At 33.6% G+C, this 15,120-nt stretch overlaps 2 protein-coding genes across 4 annotated transcripts; both read left to right on the top strand.

Annotated features, from left to right (window-relative positions):
- Window positions 1–6,161: 6,161 nt before the first annotated feature.
- On the top strand, window positions 6,162–10,541 carry LOC106349056. 3 transcript variants are annotated; one of them, XM_013788944.2, is made up of 10 exons: window positions 6,162–6,341; window positions 6,645–6,896; window positions 7,072–7,257; window positions 7,410–7,502; window positions 7,750–7,932; window positions 8,011–8,119; window positions 8,206–8,391; window positions 8,685–9,670; window positions 9,735–10,099; window positions 10,190–10,541. In XM_013788944.2, the coding sequence occupies exons 2-10, from the start codon at window positions 6,675–6,677 to the stop codon at window positions 10,248–10,250; spliced, it is 2,391 nt and encodes a 796-aa protein (XP_013644398.1). In that variant the 5' UTR covers window positions 6,162–6,341; window positions 6,645–6,674; the 3' UTR covers window positions 10,251–10,541. The 3 variants fall into 3 exon arrangements, with proteins under 3 accessions (XP_013644398.1, XP_013644400.1, XP_013644399.1); XM_013788945.2 differs by having other exon boundaries at window positions 6,164–6,341; window positions 6,648–6,896; XM_013788946.3 differs by lacking the exon at window positions 10,190–10,541 and having other exon boundaries at window positions 9,746–9,988.
- Window positions 10,542–11,577: 1,036 nt separating this feature from the next.
- On the top strand, window positions 11,578–15,094 carry LOC106349057 (probably inactive leucine-rich repeat receptor-like protein kinase IMK2). Its single transcript, XM_048745925.1, has 3 exons — window positions 11,578–13,741; window positions 13,840–14,475; window positions 14,935–15,094. Exons 1-2 carry the CDS (start codon window positions 11,956–11,958, stop codon window positions 14,457–14,459), a joined length of 2,406 nt encoding a protein of 801 aa, XP_048601882.1. The 5' UTR covers window positions 11,578–11,955; the 3' UTR covers window positions 14,460–14,475; window positions 14,935–15,094.
- The last annotated feature ends 26 nt before the right edge of the window (window positions 15,095–15,120 follow it).

Genomic DNA, 15,120 nt, shown 5'->3' with positions numbered 1-15,120 from the left:
TCTAAACCCTTATCCCCGAAACATCAACTCTAAACCCTAAACCCTAAACCTTCAACTCTAAACCCTAAAACAACAACTCTAAACCCTAAACCCTAAACCCTAAACTTCAACTCTAAACCCTAAACCATCAACACTAAACCCTAAACTATCAACAATAAACCCTAAACCCTAAAAGTAAACTCTAAACCCTAAACCCTAAAACATCAACTCTAAACCCTAAACCTTCATCTCTAAACCCTAAACCCTAAATCCTAAACCCTAAACCCTAAAACTAGAGTTGATGTTTTAGGGTTTAGATTTGAAGGTTTAGGGTTTTAGGGTTTAGGGTTCGAATTTCAGAAAAAATATAGGATTTAAGGTTTAGGGTTTACGTTTAGGGTTTAGTGTTAGTGTTTTAGGGTTTAGATTTGAAAGTTTAGGGTTTAGGGTTTAGAGTTGATGTTTCGGGGTTTAGGGTTTAGAGTTGATGATCTAGGGTTTAAAGTTGATGTTTTAAGTTCAGATTTAGAGTTTAGAGTTAAATGTTTTAGGGTTTAGATTTAAAGGTTTATGATTTAGAATTTAGGGTTTAGAGTTGATGTTTTGGGGTTTAGGGTTTAGAGTTGAAGTTTCATGGTTTAGGGTTTAGAGTTGATGATTTAGGGTTTAGAGTTGATGTTTTAAGTTTAGATTAGTTAAACAATGTTTTATTGTCAAAATTAATCAAAAGGTTATAAATGTCTTTTGCCGTTCATTAAAGATGAGGGTAAAAGTGGTTAGTGTAAATATGAAAATTGGTACTTTGAAAATAGTATTTTTGAAAATATTTCCTAATTTAATTATATATTTAATATTTATTGAATTTTAATTATTTAATATATATTTATTATTTATAATATGTAAATATATTTAATGCATTTAATATTCATTCCGCGCAAAGCGCTTGTCTTAACCAAGTATATCTATATTATTAAAAGAGAAGTACCAATTTGAAAATGTTCTTACTTCATTAATTAAACTCCTTTTTTTGCTTGTCTTTTTCAGTTGCATTTATGAAATATCCTAAAACGAATAAAACTGCCTAATTTATTACTTGTCTTTTCAGCTACATTAATGAAATATGCTTAAATGAATTTAAACTTCCTATTTTATTGTTTATCTTTTTCAGTTACCTTAATGAAATATCTTTAAATAAATTTGGACATAATGTCATTTAATAGACCAAAAAAACTCATGAGTTATCCTTACGTGCCTAATTTTAATAATGAAAATTTTTAAAAACGTGCATCATTAAAATATTACCTAAAACATGCAACACTAATATATAACATGTATCAATAAAACTAGAATTTGACTCACACAATTGTACGGATATTATTTTCAGTTGATTAAATTTAAAAATAATTATTTATTCAAAAAATATTTAAGAATGACTATGTTTTTAAAAATTATATGGTATTATTTGCTCATAACTCATTTGTCATTTGATAAATTGTTAGAAAGAACATTTTACCATAATATAACTCAGTTGTCATTTGCTAAATTTATGGTTTTTATTTATATTTTTTATTATTTAATTATAATATTTTAATTTTATATTTGAAAGATAAATTAATTTTCTTTCAAACAATATTTTTGTAAATGTATTTTAAAAAGAATAATCAACTAAAATTGTTATTATCATTGAATGTCATTATTTTTGACATAATTTGAGTTTTCGTTTACATCAAAACTTATCATATTTTAGGATAATTTTAATTTAAAATGTAATTTTTATATTTTTCAAACAAATTCTAAAAATATTTTTTAAATATTTTGTTATTATTGTTTAAAAAATATTGAGTTGCATTTCAAATAAAAAGGTAAAGATATTTAAAATATTCTAATTAAAATATGTAAAATTTAATATAATTTTAAGGAAATTGTCAAAATAAAAAAAATTACACATAAAATAATCATGATTTTTGTTAACCGGGCGGATCATTATTTATATGATATCGCACACGAAAGAAAAATTTCTGTTTTTAAAATTATCTAATTAACTCTATACTCATTTTTTAAATATTTTTTATATGATATCACACATTCGTAAAAAAAATAGATGGTTTAAGATGCAAAAAAAAATTATTTACTTAATGAATATAATATGAACGAATATTACAAATACATCATTTAATAAAATAAATAATCCAAAACTGAAAATTCATATCCGCGCTCCAAAACTGAAAATTCATATCCGCGTCTAAGTATATCTTAAAAGAACACGTCCATTCACAATAGCAAACCATTATTGCCTAACTCCAAAAGAGTTTTCAACGTCTTAAAAAAAAAAAAACTACTTCTCATAGGAGAATATTTAAAAATGTAAAAACAATATGTGTTATAAATTTTTAAAGGTTAATTATTATTTTAACAAATAGTATAATTTGAAGTTACCAAATTATACTTATATTGGTAAATGCACATTAAAATTTAAAATTTAAGATGTTTATATATTATTTATTTGTTTATATAGCCGTCCTATCCCCTAGTAATATATAAATAAGACAAAATCGTTATTTGTACTTTTTGTTTGTTGTTTACTAATGTAATTGAACCAACAGTTGTAAGCTACATGTGTAAGACAATCAAATAGAATAAGCATGCGTAAGTAATTAACGTGATCATTTAAAATATATAGATTTAAGACAATCAAATAAAAATAATACTGTTGGTTTATTTACAATAATTTTCAGGTAATAAATCAAAAAAATCATTTTATTTATTTTAGATAGTATAAAATTAAATTTCGATGCTATTGACATAAATATATTGTATATTTTAAAATAAATATTTATTATCCAGATTTCCTACTCATATGATTTTATTAATATTTTTATATTTCCTGTAAGAAAAAAAATTAAAATATCAATCACAAAATTTTCAATGTGAGATTTTTTAATGCAAATTTTAAAATTAAAATATTAAAAACTCAATACTTTTTCAATGCAAATTTTAAAATTAACATATTTATGTATTTAATATGGTATATAGTTTAATTTAAATGATATATTATATATATTTAATATGAATATCAATTAAATGAGACTTCATATTCATATGATTTTATGATCATACGATTTAATGATCATTTCATTCAGTTGCGCGTGATAAATTTTATATATATATATATTATTTTATTCAGATTAAATATTTTAGTCTTGATTTTAATTTCTAAAAAAATTTTAATAAAATATCATGACAAGATTCCGATCATCTTCTTTTGAATTTGTTCAAAGAATGAGAGATTTGATCATTCGTCTAATATTTGATTCTTCATAATACATTATCTAGCTATTATAATTGTACGATTGAGAGATTTGAACTATTTATTAAAAGTTTTCTAGTTTATCAATTTATAAATCAAATAGTTTTTAGTTTATACATAGCTTACATATACTAGAAAGGTAAAGTATTATATATATTTTTATCAGTATACTATTAAGTAACTAAACCTCAAAAGCATAGGTTAATAAAATAAGTAATTTGTTTTGTTTTTCTAGAATTAGATAATTTTTATACCGAACTAGTGAATATATACTAGACAGAAAGTTATATTTCGAATATGCACTTATATTCTATAAGAGCTTGATATATTAGATTTGAACACTAACCTGTGAATAGAGTTTGCCGATGATTTTCTTCAATAATCTGATTCTTCGATATGTATCTAGAGTAGAACTAATTTTTTACAGATGTCAATTTTTTAATTGACACTTATGTAATTCACCGAATTTATAGAAGAAGTTAAAAAAAGAAACAAAACTCATATCAGTGAAACAGAAACGAGAACGAAAACACAATTTTATAGAGGTAGAAAATGAAATCACTTATGGAGAGTCAAGTAAACAAATCGAGAGTAGAAAATCTAATCCACTTTCGTCATTTTACAATCGATGTTGCCTATCTGGTTTCAGTGATTTGTGTCAGCCGCAAAATTTAATTTCTTTTTGTACATATGAAGTCTTAAAACTAATTAAAATAAACTGTAATACGTCAACTTTTCAACAATGATGATACATTAATAGACCAATATTTGTATTCGTCATTTTACAATCGATAAAAATTTAGTGCTGCAAAATTTTAAAACCATTTAATGAACAAACACAAGTATAAAAACTCACCCAACGGATACACGTGGGTTATCATCTAGTATCTAATTAATTCCTCGCATTACATGTTCATTAAATAGATGTATACTAGATTACGTGTCACCAACAAATAAGCATGCATTAAGACAATCTCCAATATATTCCCATGTTTTTATCTCTATAATAGAAAAAATATAATAAGAATGAATTTTGCTCCAATGTATTTTCTAAAACTCAAATTTATAAATATAAAGTAAAATATAGAAGAATGATGTATCTTCGTTTACATATAGAGGAAAATATAGCAACCTCTATTTTAGAAGCAAAAATAGAGATGAATTGAAATGATTTTGCTTCTAAATACTAGTACAAAAGTAAAGTACGATGAATTGGAGATGCTCTAAGTTTAAAAAAATAAGCATGCATGTCATAATATGCACTCTACGGTTATAGAATAGGGCTATTAACTTGTAATCTTGGTGATCGTTACAATTTCTTTCAGAACTTTGTAATTTATACTTAGGTTTGTATGTTCTTATATACATAGTTTCATTGTCACTGTTCTCTCCTCATTTCCTCATGTTGTGTATAATTTGATAGGTTGCAAAAATTTGAATAAAATGTGTTACATAATAGCGAATCTTTTTTACATAGTTTACATATGCTAGAATGGTAAAGTATTTTTTTTATCGGTATACTTGTAAGTAAATAAACCTCAAAACCGTAGGTTAATAAGATAAGTAATTTGTTTTGTTTTTGTAGAATTAGATGATTTTAAGACCGAATTGGTGAATATATACTAGACAGACATTTATATTTCGAATTCTGCACTTATATTTTATAACAGCTTGATATATTAGATTCGAACACTAACCTCTGAATAGATTTTGCCGATGATTTTCTTCAAAAATTTGATTCTTAGATATGTATCTGGAGTGGACCTAATTTTTACAGATGTCCATCTTTTCAAATTGACACTTATGTAATTCACAGAAGAAGTTAAAAAAAGAAACAAAACTCATAACAGTGAAATAGAAACGAGAACGAAAGCATAATTTTATAGAGGTAGAAAATAAAATCACTTATGAAGAGACAATAATAAACAAATCGAGAGCAGAAAACCTAATCCACTTTCTTCATTTTACAATCCATGTTGCATATCTGGTTTCAGTGATTTGTATCAGCCGCAAAACTTAATTTCTTTTTGTACATATTAAATCTTTAAAATAATTAAAATGAGCTGTAACACGTCAACTCTTCAACAACGATGATATATTTAAGAGACCAACAATTGTATTCGTCATTTTACAATCGATAAAAAATTTAATGTTACAAAATGTTAAAATCATTTAATGAACAAACATAAGTATAAAAAACCCACTCCAGACATGCGCGCGGGTTATCATCTAGTATTTAATTAATTCCTCACATTACATGTTCATTAAATATATGTATACTAGATTACACGTCACAAAAAAAATGAGCTTGCATTAAGACAATCTCTAATATATTCCCATATTTTTATCTTTAAAATAGATAATTTTTATAATAAAAATGAATTTTGCTCCGGTGTATTTTCTAAAGCTCAAATTTATAAATATAAAGTAAAATATAGAAGAATGATGTATCTTCGTTTACATATAGGGGAAAATATAACAACTTCTATTTTAGAAGCAAAAATAGAGGTAAATTGAAAAGATTTTGCTTATAAATACTATTACAAAAGTAAAAGTACAATGAGTTGGAGATACTCTAAGTTCAAAATAAAACAAATAAGCATGCATGTCATAATATGCACTCTAGGGTTATAGAATAGGGCTATTAACTTGGTGATAGTTACAATTTCTATAAGAACTTTGTAATTTTTACTTGGGTTGTATGTTCTTATACACATAGTTTCACTGTCACTGTTCTCTCCTCATTTGCTCATGTTGTGTATAATTTGATAGGTAAAAAGTTGAACTAAAGCAAGTGTTGGATTCAACAGTAAAAAGGCTTAAAGGCCCAGCCCAAAGAAATAGTAAGAAATAAAATTAAAATTAAAATATTCTGCCCTCTTTCTCTGCGAAGCGTTCATCATTCATCAGACCAATAAATCCCTAGATCTCGTTTTGATGCCTTCATCTTCACCGGACATATAAATCCCTCGATTTCTTTTTTTTTTTTTCTTGTGTGTGCTCTCGTACTGCTTGGCAACTCTCCGTATTCTGCGATTCTCTTCTCTTCTTTTCGGTAGTGGCCTCTCCTTGTTAACTTTTTTTTTTTTTGCCAAAAAAAAAAACTTAAGTAAACTGCCATCATCAGTTTTGTCTTTACGCTTATCTGAACTGAATCCTTATGTTAAATCGGATTGAATTTTCAAATCATACTTTTCATAAATTATTTGTTAATTTCGTGTTTGAACTCGTAGCGGTTTTATCTATGCAAGTTTAGAAAAACCATGGTGTTTATTCGAGTTTCGTCTATTTTGTGATGTTGGGTTTAAGTGATCATATGCTGTAATGATTAGTTTTTGTGTTTGGTACATTTTTGTAGCAGGTTTTCTTTTTTTGGTTCTACTCTTTCATGGCGGCGGATCTTGATGATTGGTCTGTATTGGAAGAGACTTCATCCTCATTTCAGCCGCCTCCTCGGTCTCTCCCAGTTCAGCCCGAGTTCTGGAACAGAGTTGAGGAAGCTACCCGTGAAATTATAGAGCATGTTCATCCAACACTTGTGTCTGAGGATCGAAGAAGAGATGTAATTGACTATATGCAAAGACTAATCAGTATGACTCTTGGTTGTGAGGTTCATTCTCTTAAAACCTTTTCTGTTAATATCGTTATAACATTGGCCTCTGTCTTTGCATTGACATGTGGATTCTTATCAATATTCATGTAGTATACTGTGTTTTGTGATTCTTATGTTGATGGCTCTCTTTGTATAACGTAATTAGTATGTGTGTGTGTGTGTGTGTTTTCAGGTACATTCTTTTGGATCAGTCCCATTGAAAACGTATCTTCCTGATGGAGATATTGATCTCACAGCTTTTGGTGGACCGTGTCACGAGGAAGATTTGGCCCACCAAGTTTTCACTGTACTTGAGAGGGAGGAACATAATGTGGGTGCACAGTTTATGATTAAGGATGTCCAGTTAATACGTGCTGAGGTTCGTTTACCAACTCTCTATCTTATTCATGATTTATATTTTAAAATATAAACTAGTTTCTGTCGTGAGTTAAGTGTTTATGCATGTTGATCTTTTCTTTTTTTGTTTGTTGGTAATCTCTTAAGTAGCAAGCCTTTCTTATTTGTTTGCAGGTTAAGCTTGTTAAATGTCTGGTGCAGAACATTGTGGTAGATATCTCTTTCAATCAGCTCGGTGGGATTTGTACTTTGTGCTTTCTCGAGAAGGTAATATGTCCCTCTTCAGTATCACCATGCTGCGTCAAACAAATTTAACTAACCTTTTTAAAGGTAAATATATATTAATGATTCAATATATCAATTGCATGAATGGTTTTCTGTTAACTCAATAGTTTTTCTTAAATATTCTAAATTTTTTGCAATGTCACATGCGTGTAATAACATGTTTAAAGAGCATTTTCATAGGATGCAATAGTAGAAGGCAAAGATTGACGTTGACGATTTGATTACGCAGATCGATCACCTCATTGGAAAGGACCATCTCTTCAAGAAAAGTATCATACTCATCAAAGCTTGGTGCTACTACGAGAGCCGTATTCTTGGGGCTCTACATGGATTGATCTCAACATATGCTCTGGAGACGTTGGTCTTATATATTTTCCATCTCTTCCACTCATCGTTGGATGGCCCACTGGCTGTAAGAATGTACATTTTGAAGAGAGGAATCATGGTTAAAGTCTCATCTTTGATTTACAAAAGCTTTTGTTTTCTATAGGTTTTATACAAATTTTTGGACTACTTCAGCAAGTTTGACTGGGATAACTATTGCATTAGCCTGAGTGGTCCAGTCATCCTTTCCTCACTGTCACTACCAGAAATCGTTGGTAAGCATTTCCACAAGTTTATATAAACTGAGATTATTATTTTTTAATTTCAGTGTCTGCATTTCTTTCTTTTTTTTTTATTGTAGTTGAGACTCCAGAAAATGGCGGGAAAGATCTACTGCTGACCAGTGAGTTCCTCAAGGAATGTTTGGAGTTGTACTCTGCACCTTCAAGAGGATTTGAGACAAACCCACGTGTGTTTCCAGTGAGGCATCTCAATATAATTGATCCACTTAAGGAAAATAATAATCTTGGCCGCAGCGTTAGCAAAGGTTTACCACTAATTCTTTTTCTCCAACCAACACAAGATTTTTTTGTTTTCCTTATCAAGAGTTTGTTATATTATACTGGTTTCCCTTAAATATTTGATTAGGGAGCCGAGATTTTAAGTGAAGCTAAAATTAAGGTTTTGATATTCTGCCATGTCTTATTGACCAGCAAAGGAACTGTATAAACTTGATTTAAATCGTTAAACTTAGTATGTTCTGTCGGTGGAGTTTATGATCTAGAATACCCTGTTTTGGTAAAATTGTAACGTGGATGGTTACTACTTTCTCTTACGCAGGTAATTTCTATCGCATACGAAGTGCATTCACATATGGTGCTCGGAAGCTTGGGCAAATATTTTTGCAGTCAGAAGAAGACATAAGTTTTGAGCTTCGTAAGTTCTTCTCAAACATGCTACACCGACATGGAAGTGGCCAGAGGCCTGATGTTGTTCCCTACGTAAGGTTCAATAGGTCACATGTTTCAACTGCCAACCATTTCCAAGATGGTCAAATGGCTTATGAATCGGAATCTTCTAGTTCATCTGGTGCTGCTGCTGCAGCTGGAAATGGTAGACATGACCAGGAAGACTTGTTGTGTGCAGGAGGAGCCAATGTATTGAGTACAGAACCTAGGCTTGATGTAAGCGGATTACATGTTGAAACAACCCCTTCTGGAGATGCAAAAGAAGAGTTGGCTAGTGTGAGCTTTCAAAAGCTTGAAATTTCCGAAGATGCTATGGAAAGTGTCTCTCCTTTGAATGGTAAACATCATCACATCAGAAATTGTGAAGTATTAAATGGAAAAGGGGTGGGGAATTTTTCCAAAAGGGTGCATAGTAATGAGAACGTGAACGACCATGTTGGTCATGAAGGTTCAGTGCATAACACGTCACTCATGGATCCAGTAGCTGTGATACAAGAGGATATGCATCTTCAATACTCTGGTCATTCTGTTTCAGACACCCCAAGTTTGTTGTCTGACCTCACAGGAGATCATGAGAGCCAGCTTAACAGTTTACGGTACGGGCGTTGGTGGTATGATTATGTCCAAAACGGTCCTCTGTCTCCACTATCTCCTCATGGACTTCCGAACAACAATTCATGGGAAGTAGTTCGACACGCATTGCCATTTGGTCGGAATGCCCCCGGACCAGTAAACGTTAACGGAGTTGTTCCGAGACAAGTTTTCTTTCATATGAACCCTCAGATGATTCCAAATGCTAATTTTGGTATCGAGGAATTGCCTAAGCCACGAGGAACTGGGACATACTTTCCCAATGCGGTAATTACTTATGCTTCCTCACTATCATCTATTTTAAACGCTTCTTAATGTCTCTTTTGTGCAGAACTTTTACAGAGATAGACCGTTCCCTCCAAGAAGAAACTCAAGCCAAACTAGGTCGCCACGTAACAATGGCCGTAACATGGCACATTTTCACTCAGACCATCGTCGTCAACAGCTTCATCATCAACATCATTCCAACCAAGCAAATGGTTCTAGTGATATGAGTCAAGTTGATTCGTTTGAAAGCTTCTCTGATGCCAATGGGTCTGTAAATCATCAACATGAGATGGCTCCAGATTTTAGATCTACGGAAGCTGAGCTACGCTCCCCTCCCGAGGGCAGTAGTCAGAGTGACCTGAGCGTTGAAGGTTATTATAATCAGTCACATCGCCCAACATCTATACCCTCCTCCACGGAGGAAGATCGGTACAATCTCTTATTACCCTCAACTTTATTTGGCTATTCATCAAATCCACTTCATTGTGTCTAATTCATTGTGGGTATATGTATATTTAGGGGAACACCACCTTCGCAGTCATACTATTTGGCGGATGATCACGAGTTCCCTCCCTTGTAGCTCTGATCTGATCCCGCAAAAACACATGCTCTTTAGATCGTTATAGGAACAAGTATAGCTTTTCTAACTTGTTTTATCTCCTACGGTCTCTCCCACAGAAGAAAAATATATATGGAACTTGTTTGTTTTGGGCTGTGTTTTTTCTTTCCTTCTTGTATGTTATTTTTGCTGTAGAATTTATCTATGTAACTTTATCATCGAAGTCTCAAACTCCGTGGACAAAACCTTTGAAGAGCTTTGTATTTTATACTTGGACAGGTTTGTGAGTGTATTATAGGATCTGTTTTTCAACGTTCCCTGTTTTATTGTCATAACTCATGTTTTTTCACCTTGATGCCTTCCGAGTTGATTTATTCTTCTCAGTGATGAGGATATAGATTGTATTAAATTTTTGGGTGTAAACTGTGTTATATTTGGTAAATAAAAAGTTGAGCAAAATGTGTTTACATTTGGCGGAGTTAGTCGATCTGACCATTATTCTCGAGTAAATTAATGTAAAAAGAGACTTTCAAGTTATGCATAATGCAATCATCGGTTAAGCAGAGACCATTTTAACTTTAATCCATCTCGTTTGACTTGTAACACAATTATTCAACAAAGAGGGAGGAGCTCAAAAAAAAATTTGATTCTTGATTCTTTTTTTTTATGTTCAAATCCGATTCAACGTCGATAATTAATCCAAAGCATGGCCATAGGTTTTTAAAACCTTAGAATTGTTTTTGGAGATATAGGAGCTTCCCTTTTGTTATTCACTTTCTACTCATGTCCCTATCAGATTTGCTTCTCATTTCTGGGATTGTTCTTGAACACTAGGTTGGTTCTCCTACTTGCAAACGGTTTGATTCCAACTATGAGTTTGCATGATCACCGAAGCGGCGTATTTAGCCAGATTAATTGTGGACCAAGCAACCATGATCCTTGGTCACATAAGATGTTTCTTCCATCTATTATCTGGCAAGAAGAGTCCTTAATCTTTTACTATACAACCAGAAACCTTTCACTCGAACAAATCAACTGGATATACTCCGGAAAATCCAATTTGACATCTTATTCCGAATCACCGAAATTTCAAGCCGATAGAGTTGGGCTTGAATTGGGCCACGGATTTTGGAATGTTACCGTGTATACACATATGTGTTTACTATTGCTGGTAGGGCTGATGTGGCCGTCAAACTTTTGACCGAGTCATAGGATAGAATCTTTTTAGTTTGTTGTTGTCTGAACATAAAAATAGAATTATAGATTAGCGAGTTTGGAACAATTATTATTAGGACGACCCCCACGGTCACAATCTCTGTACAATCCAACGACTGTCGAGACATTTTAATTAAATCATTAAAGATTAAACGGTCGAAATGGCTTTATAGCCGTTGGTCATGTTTTTCTCGCTTCCCGTTTTTTTGTTTGCCGAAGAAGTAAAACTAGCCGTTACAATAAACATAAACAAAACTTATGTCTTTGTCTTCTTCTTCCTCCACTCTCACCATAATTACTCTTGGCCTCAACACCTCAGTCACTCACAAATTCCTTTCCCTCTCTCACTAATAATCAAACTTCTCTCTCTAACTCTCATTCTTTGCTGTCATCCAAAAACAAACGAAAAGAAGAACACAACAAAGAACTATAACTCTGCTGCTCTTCTTCATCCTTCTTCTTCTTTGTTTTCATTTTTTCCTTCTTTTTTTTTTACTTCGATAGTTTTGAAATGAATCAGCTTCACAAAAACCCATTTCGGATTTATGAAATTTGTTTCACTTTTTGCACGAGTATCTTCTTGTGTCTCTTACTCTTGTCTGCTCAAGCTGTTGCAGGTGGTGGTCACTCCTGGGATGGGATCGTGGTGACTCAGGGGAACTATCAGGCGCTCCAAGCAATCAAACACGAACTCATCGACTTCACCGGAGTTCTTAGAAGCTGGAACGACTCTTCCACCACCAGTGTTTGCTCCGGCGGCTGGGCTGGAATCAAATGCCTTCGAGGCCAAGTGGTAGCCATTCAGCTCCCATGGAAAGGACTCGGTGGCACTATCTCGGAGAAGATCGGACAGCTTCAGAATCTCAGAAAACTTAGCCTCCACGACAACGTCCTCGCCGGTTCGGTTCCCCGTTCCCTTGGCTATCTCAAGAACCTGCATGGAGTCTATCTCTTCAACAACCGTCTCTCTGGTTCAGTCCCAGCTTCACTTGGAAACTGCCCTCTTCTCCAAAATCTTGATCTTAGCAATAATCAGTTATCTGGAATCATCCCGGCTAGTCTTGCTGAGTCCACCAGGCTCTATAGGCTCAATCTCAGCTTCAATTTACTCTCCGGTCCCCTTCCGGTTACAGTAGCCAGATCATACACCCTCACTTTTCTTGACCTTGGGCATAACAACCTCTCTGGTTCCATACCCGACTTTTCGGTTAATGGCTCTCACCCTCTTAAAAAGCTGAACCTAGACCACAATCTCTTCTCTGGACCTGTTCCGTTGTCCCTCTGCAAGCAGAGTTTGCTCGAAGAGGTTTCTTTAAGCCATAACCAGCTCTTTGGTTCCTTTCCCAAGGAATGTGGAGCTCTTCTACACCTTCAGAGCCTTGATTTGTCTTACAACTCAATCAACGGAACCATCCCAGATGGCATCGATAGACTGCACAACCTGACAGTGCTTAACCTCAAGAGAAACAAGATCAATGGTCCCATCCCAGAGAGAATCGGGAACATATCTGGAATCAGACAACTTGATCTGTCTGAAAACAACTTCACCGGTCTAATCCCTCCCTCCCTAGCCAACCTGGCGAATCTTTCTTCATTCAACGTCTCCTTCAACACGCTCTCTGGTCCTGTCCCGCCTGTTCTCTCCAGAAAGTTCAACTCAAGCTCTTTCGTGGGCAACATTCAGCTCTGTGGCTACAGTTCGGCGTCTCCCTGCCCTTCTCCTAAACCTCATCATCCTCCCACCCTTTCACCTACCTCACCACAAGAACCAAGAAAACACCACAGAAAACTCTCGGTCAAAGATATAATCCTAATCGCCATAGGAGCTCTTCTAGCCGTTCTCCTTCTCTTGTGCTGCATATTACTCTGCTGTCTGATCAAGAAACGTGCAGCCTTGAAACAAAAAGACGGCAAGGACAAGATCACCGAGAAGACAGCAACCGCAACTGCGGCAGCATCAGCAGGAGGTGAGATGGGAGGAAAGCTGGTCCATTTCGATGGTCCGTTTGTGTTCACTGCCGACGACCTCCTCTGTGCAACGGCTGAGATCATGGGGAAAAGCACTTACGGCACAGCATACAAGGCAACATTGGAAGACGGAAACGAGGTCGCTGTGAAACGGCTGAGAGAGAAAACAACCAAAGGGGTCAAAGAGTTCGAAGCAGAGGTCACAGCTTTAGGCAAGATTCGACACACGAATCTGCTTGCACTAAGAGCTTACTACTTAGGACCTAAAGGAGAGAAGCTCCTCGTCTTCGATTACATGTCTAAAGGCTCTCTCTCTGCGTTTCTTCACGGTAAGCACAACAACATAAAAAAAAAAAAAACCCTAACTTTGATTGGATTTTGGGAATTTTTTTTTCTGATTTTGAATTTGGGAATTGAAAATCAACAGCACGAGGACCAGAAACCCTAATTCCATGGCAAACGAGGATGAAGATAGCGAAAGGAATCAGCCGCGGCTTAGCTCACCTTCACAAGAACGAGAACATGATCCACGAGAATCTCACGGCCAGCAACATCCTCCTCGACGAGAAGACCAACGCACACATCGCCGACTACGGCCTCTCCCGCCTCATGACAGCCGCCGCCGCCACCAACGTGATCGCAACCGCCGGAACTCTCGGATACAGAGCGCCGGAGTTCTCGAAAATCAAGAACGCGAGCACGAAGACGGACGTGTACAGCTTAGGGATCATCATACTTGAGCTCTTGACGGGGAAATCTCCAGGAGAGCCGACGAGCGGGATGGATTTGCCTCAGTGGGTGGCGTCGATCGTGAAGGAGGAGTGGACCAATGAAGTGTTCGATCTTGAGCTTATGAGGGAGACCCAAACCGTTGGTGACGAGCTTCTCAATACGTTGAAATTGGCTTTACACTGTGTTGACCCGTCGCCTGCGGCGAGGCCAGAAGCGATTCAGGTGGTCAATCAGTTGGAGGAGATCAGGCCGGAGACGGAGACGACGACGATTGGATCCGGCAGTGATGGAGCTAAAGAAGAGGAAGACATATAATAATAATATATACAAAATAATAATTTACTTGATTAGATAATTGATTAAAATTAATAATAGTAAGAATTATCCAAAATCTGAGAATATAATTTTAAAAAGAGATAATTTCTATATATATTGTATTGTTATCTGAAAAAGTCTTTTAGTGAAAAATTAAAAACATAATAATATAACTAAATATTAATCAAATAAAATTCTTAATTATATAGTTAAAAACATAATATTGAATCATCCAAAATCTAAAAAAATAATTTTAAAAAATAATTTCTATATATATATATTATATTGTTATCTGAAAAGTCTTTTAGTAAAAAATTAAAAAAACATAAATTATATAATTAAAAATAAAATATTGAGTTATTTTAAGATTTATTTTAGTATAATGAATTAGTTTACAAAGATTTTTTCAAAAATTTATGAAAATGTTAAAGCCCGCTTCGCGGGCAAAACACCTAGTAATAATAATATATACAAAATAAACATACTCTCTTTATTATATGATGAAATTATTCTTTGATTATTCATTTAATTTGTTTATACAACATGATTTGAAGTTTGTTGTGTTAGTAATGTACTGGTATAATACGGTGATATCTATTTTTTGGATGAAGTAATACAACAAATTTTTTTTTTAATTGACTCAATTTCCGTGATTTTTTAG

The sequence above is a fragment of the Brassica napus genome, chromosome C1 (genome assembly GCF_020379485.1).
Source record: "Brassica napus cultivar Da-Ae chromosome C1, Da-Ae, whole genome shotgun sequence".
Taxonomy (NCBI): Eukaryota; Viridiplantae; Streptophyta; class Magnoliopsida; order Brassicales; family Brassicaceae; genus Brassica; species Brassica napus.
The sequence above is the reverse complement of the archived record's forward strand: the minus strand, read 5'-3'. Positions and strand labels throughout refer to the sequence as shown.

What these genes read in the sequence shown, in the direction of transcription:
- LOC106349056 (XM_013788944.2), top strand. Translation starts at nt 6,675, where the DNA reads ATGGCGGCGGATCTTGATGATTGGTCTGTATTGGAAGAGACTTCATCC. An exon ending in CTTTGTGCTTTCTCGAGAAG is followed by an intron (nt 7,503 to 7,749) that starts GTAATATGTCCC and finishes TTGATTACGCAG; the next exon opens with ATCGATCACCTCATTGGAAA. An exon ending in GGACATACTTTCCCAATGCG is followed by an intron (nt 9,671 to 9,734) that starts GTAATTACTTAT and finishes TCTTTTGTGCAG; the next exon opens with AACTTTTACAGAGATAGACC.
- LOC106349057 (XM_048745925.1), top strand. Translation starts at nt 11,956, where the DNA reads ATGAATCAGCTTCACAAAAACCCATTTCGGATTTATGAAATTTGTTTC. An exon ending in TCTCTCTGCGTTTCTTCACG is followed by an intron (nt 13,742 to 13,839) that starts GTAAGCACAACA and finishes GAAAATCAACAG; the next exon opens with CACGAGGACCAGAAACCCTA.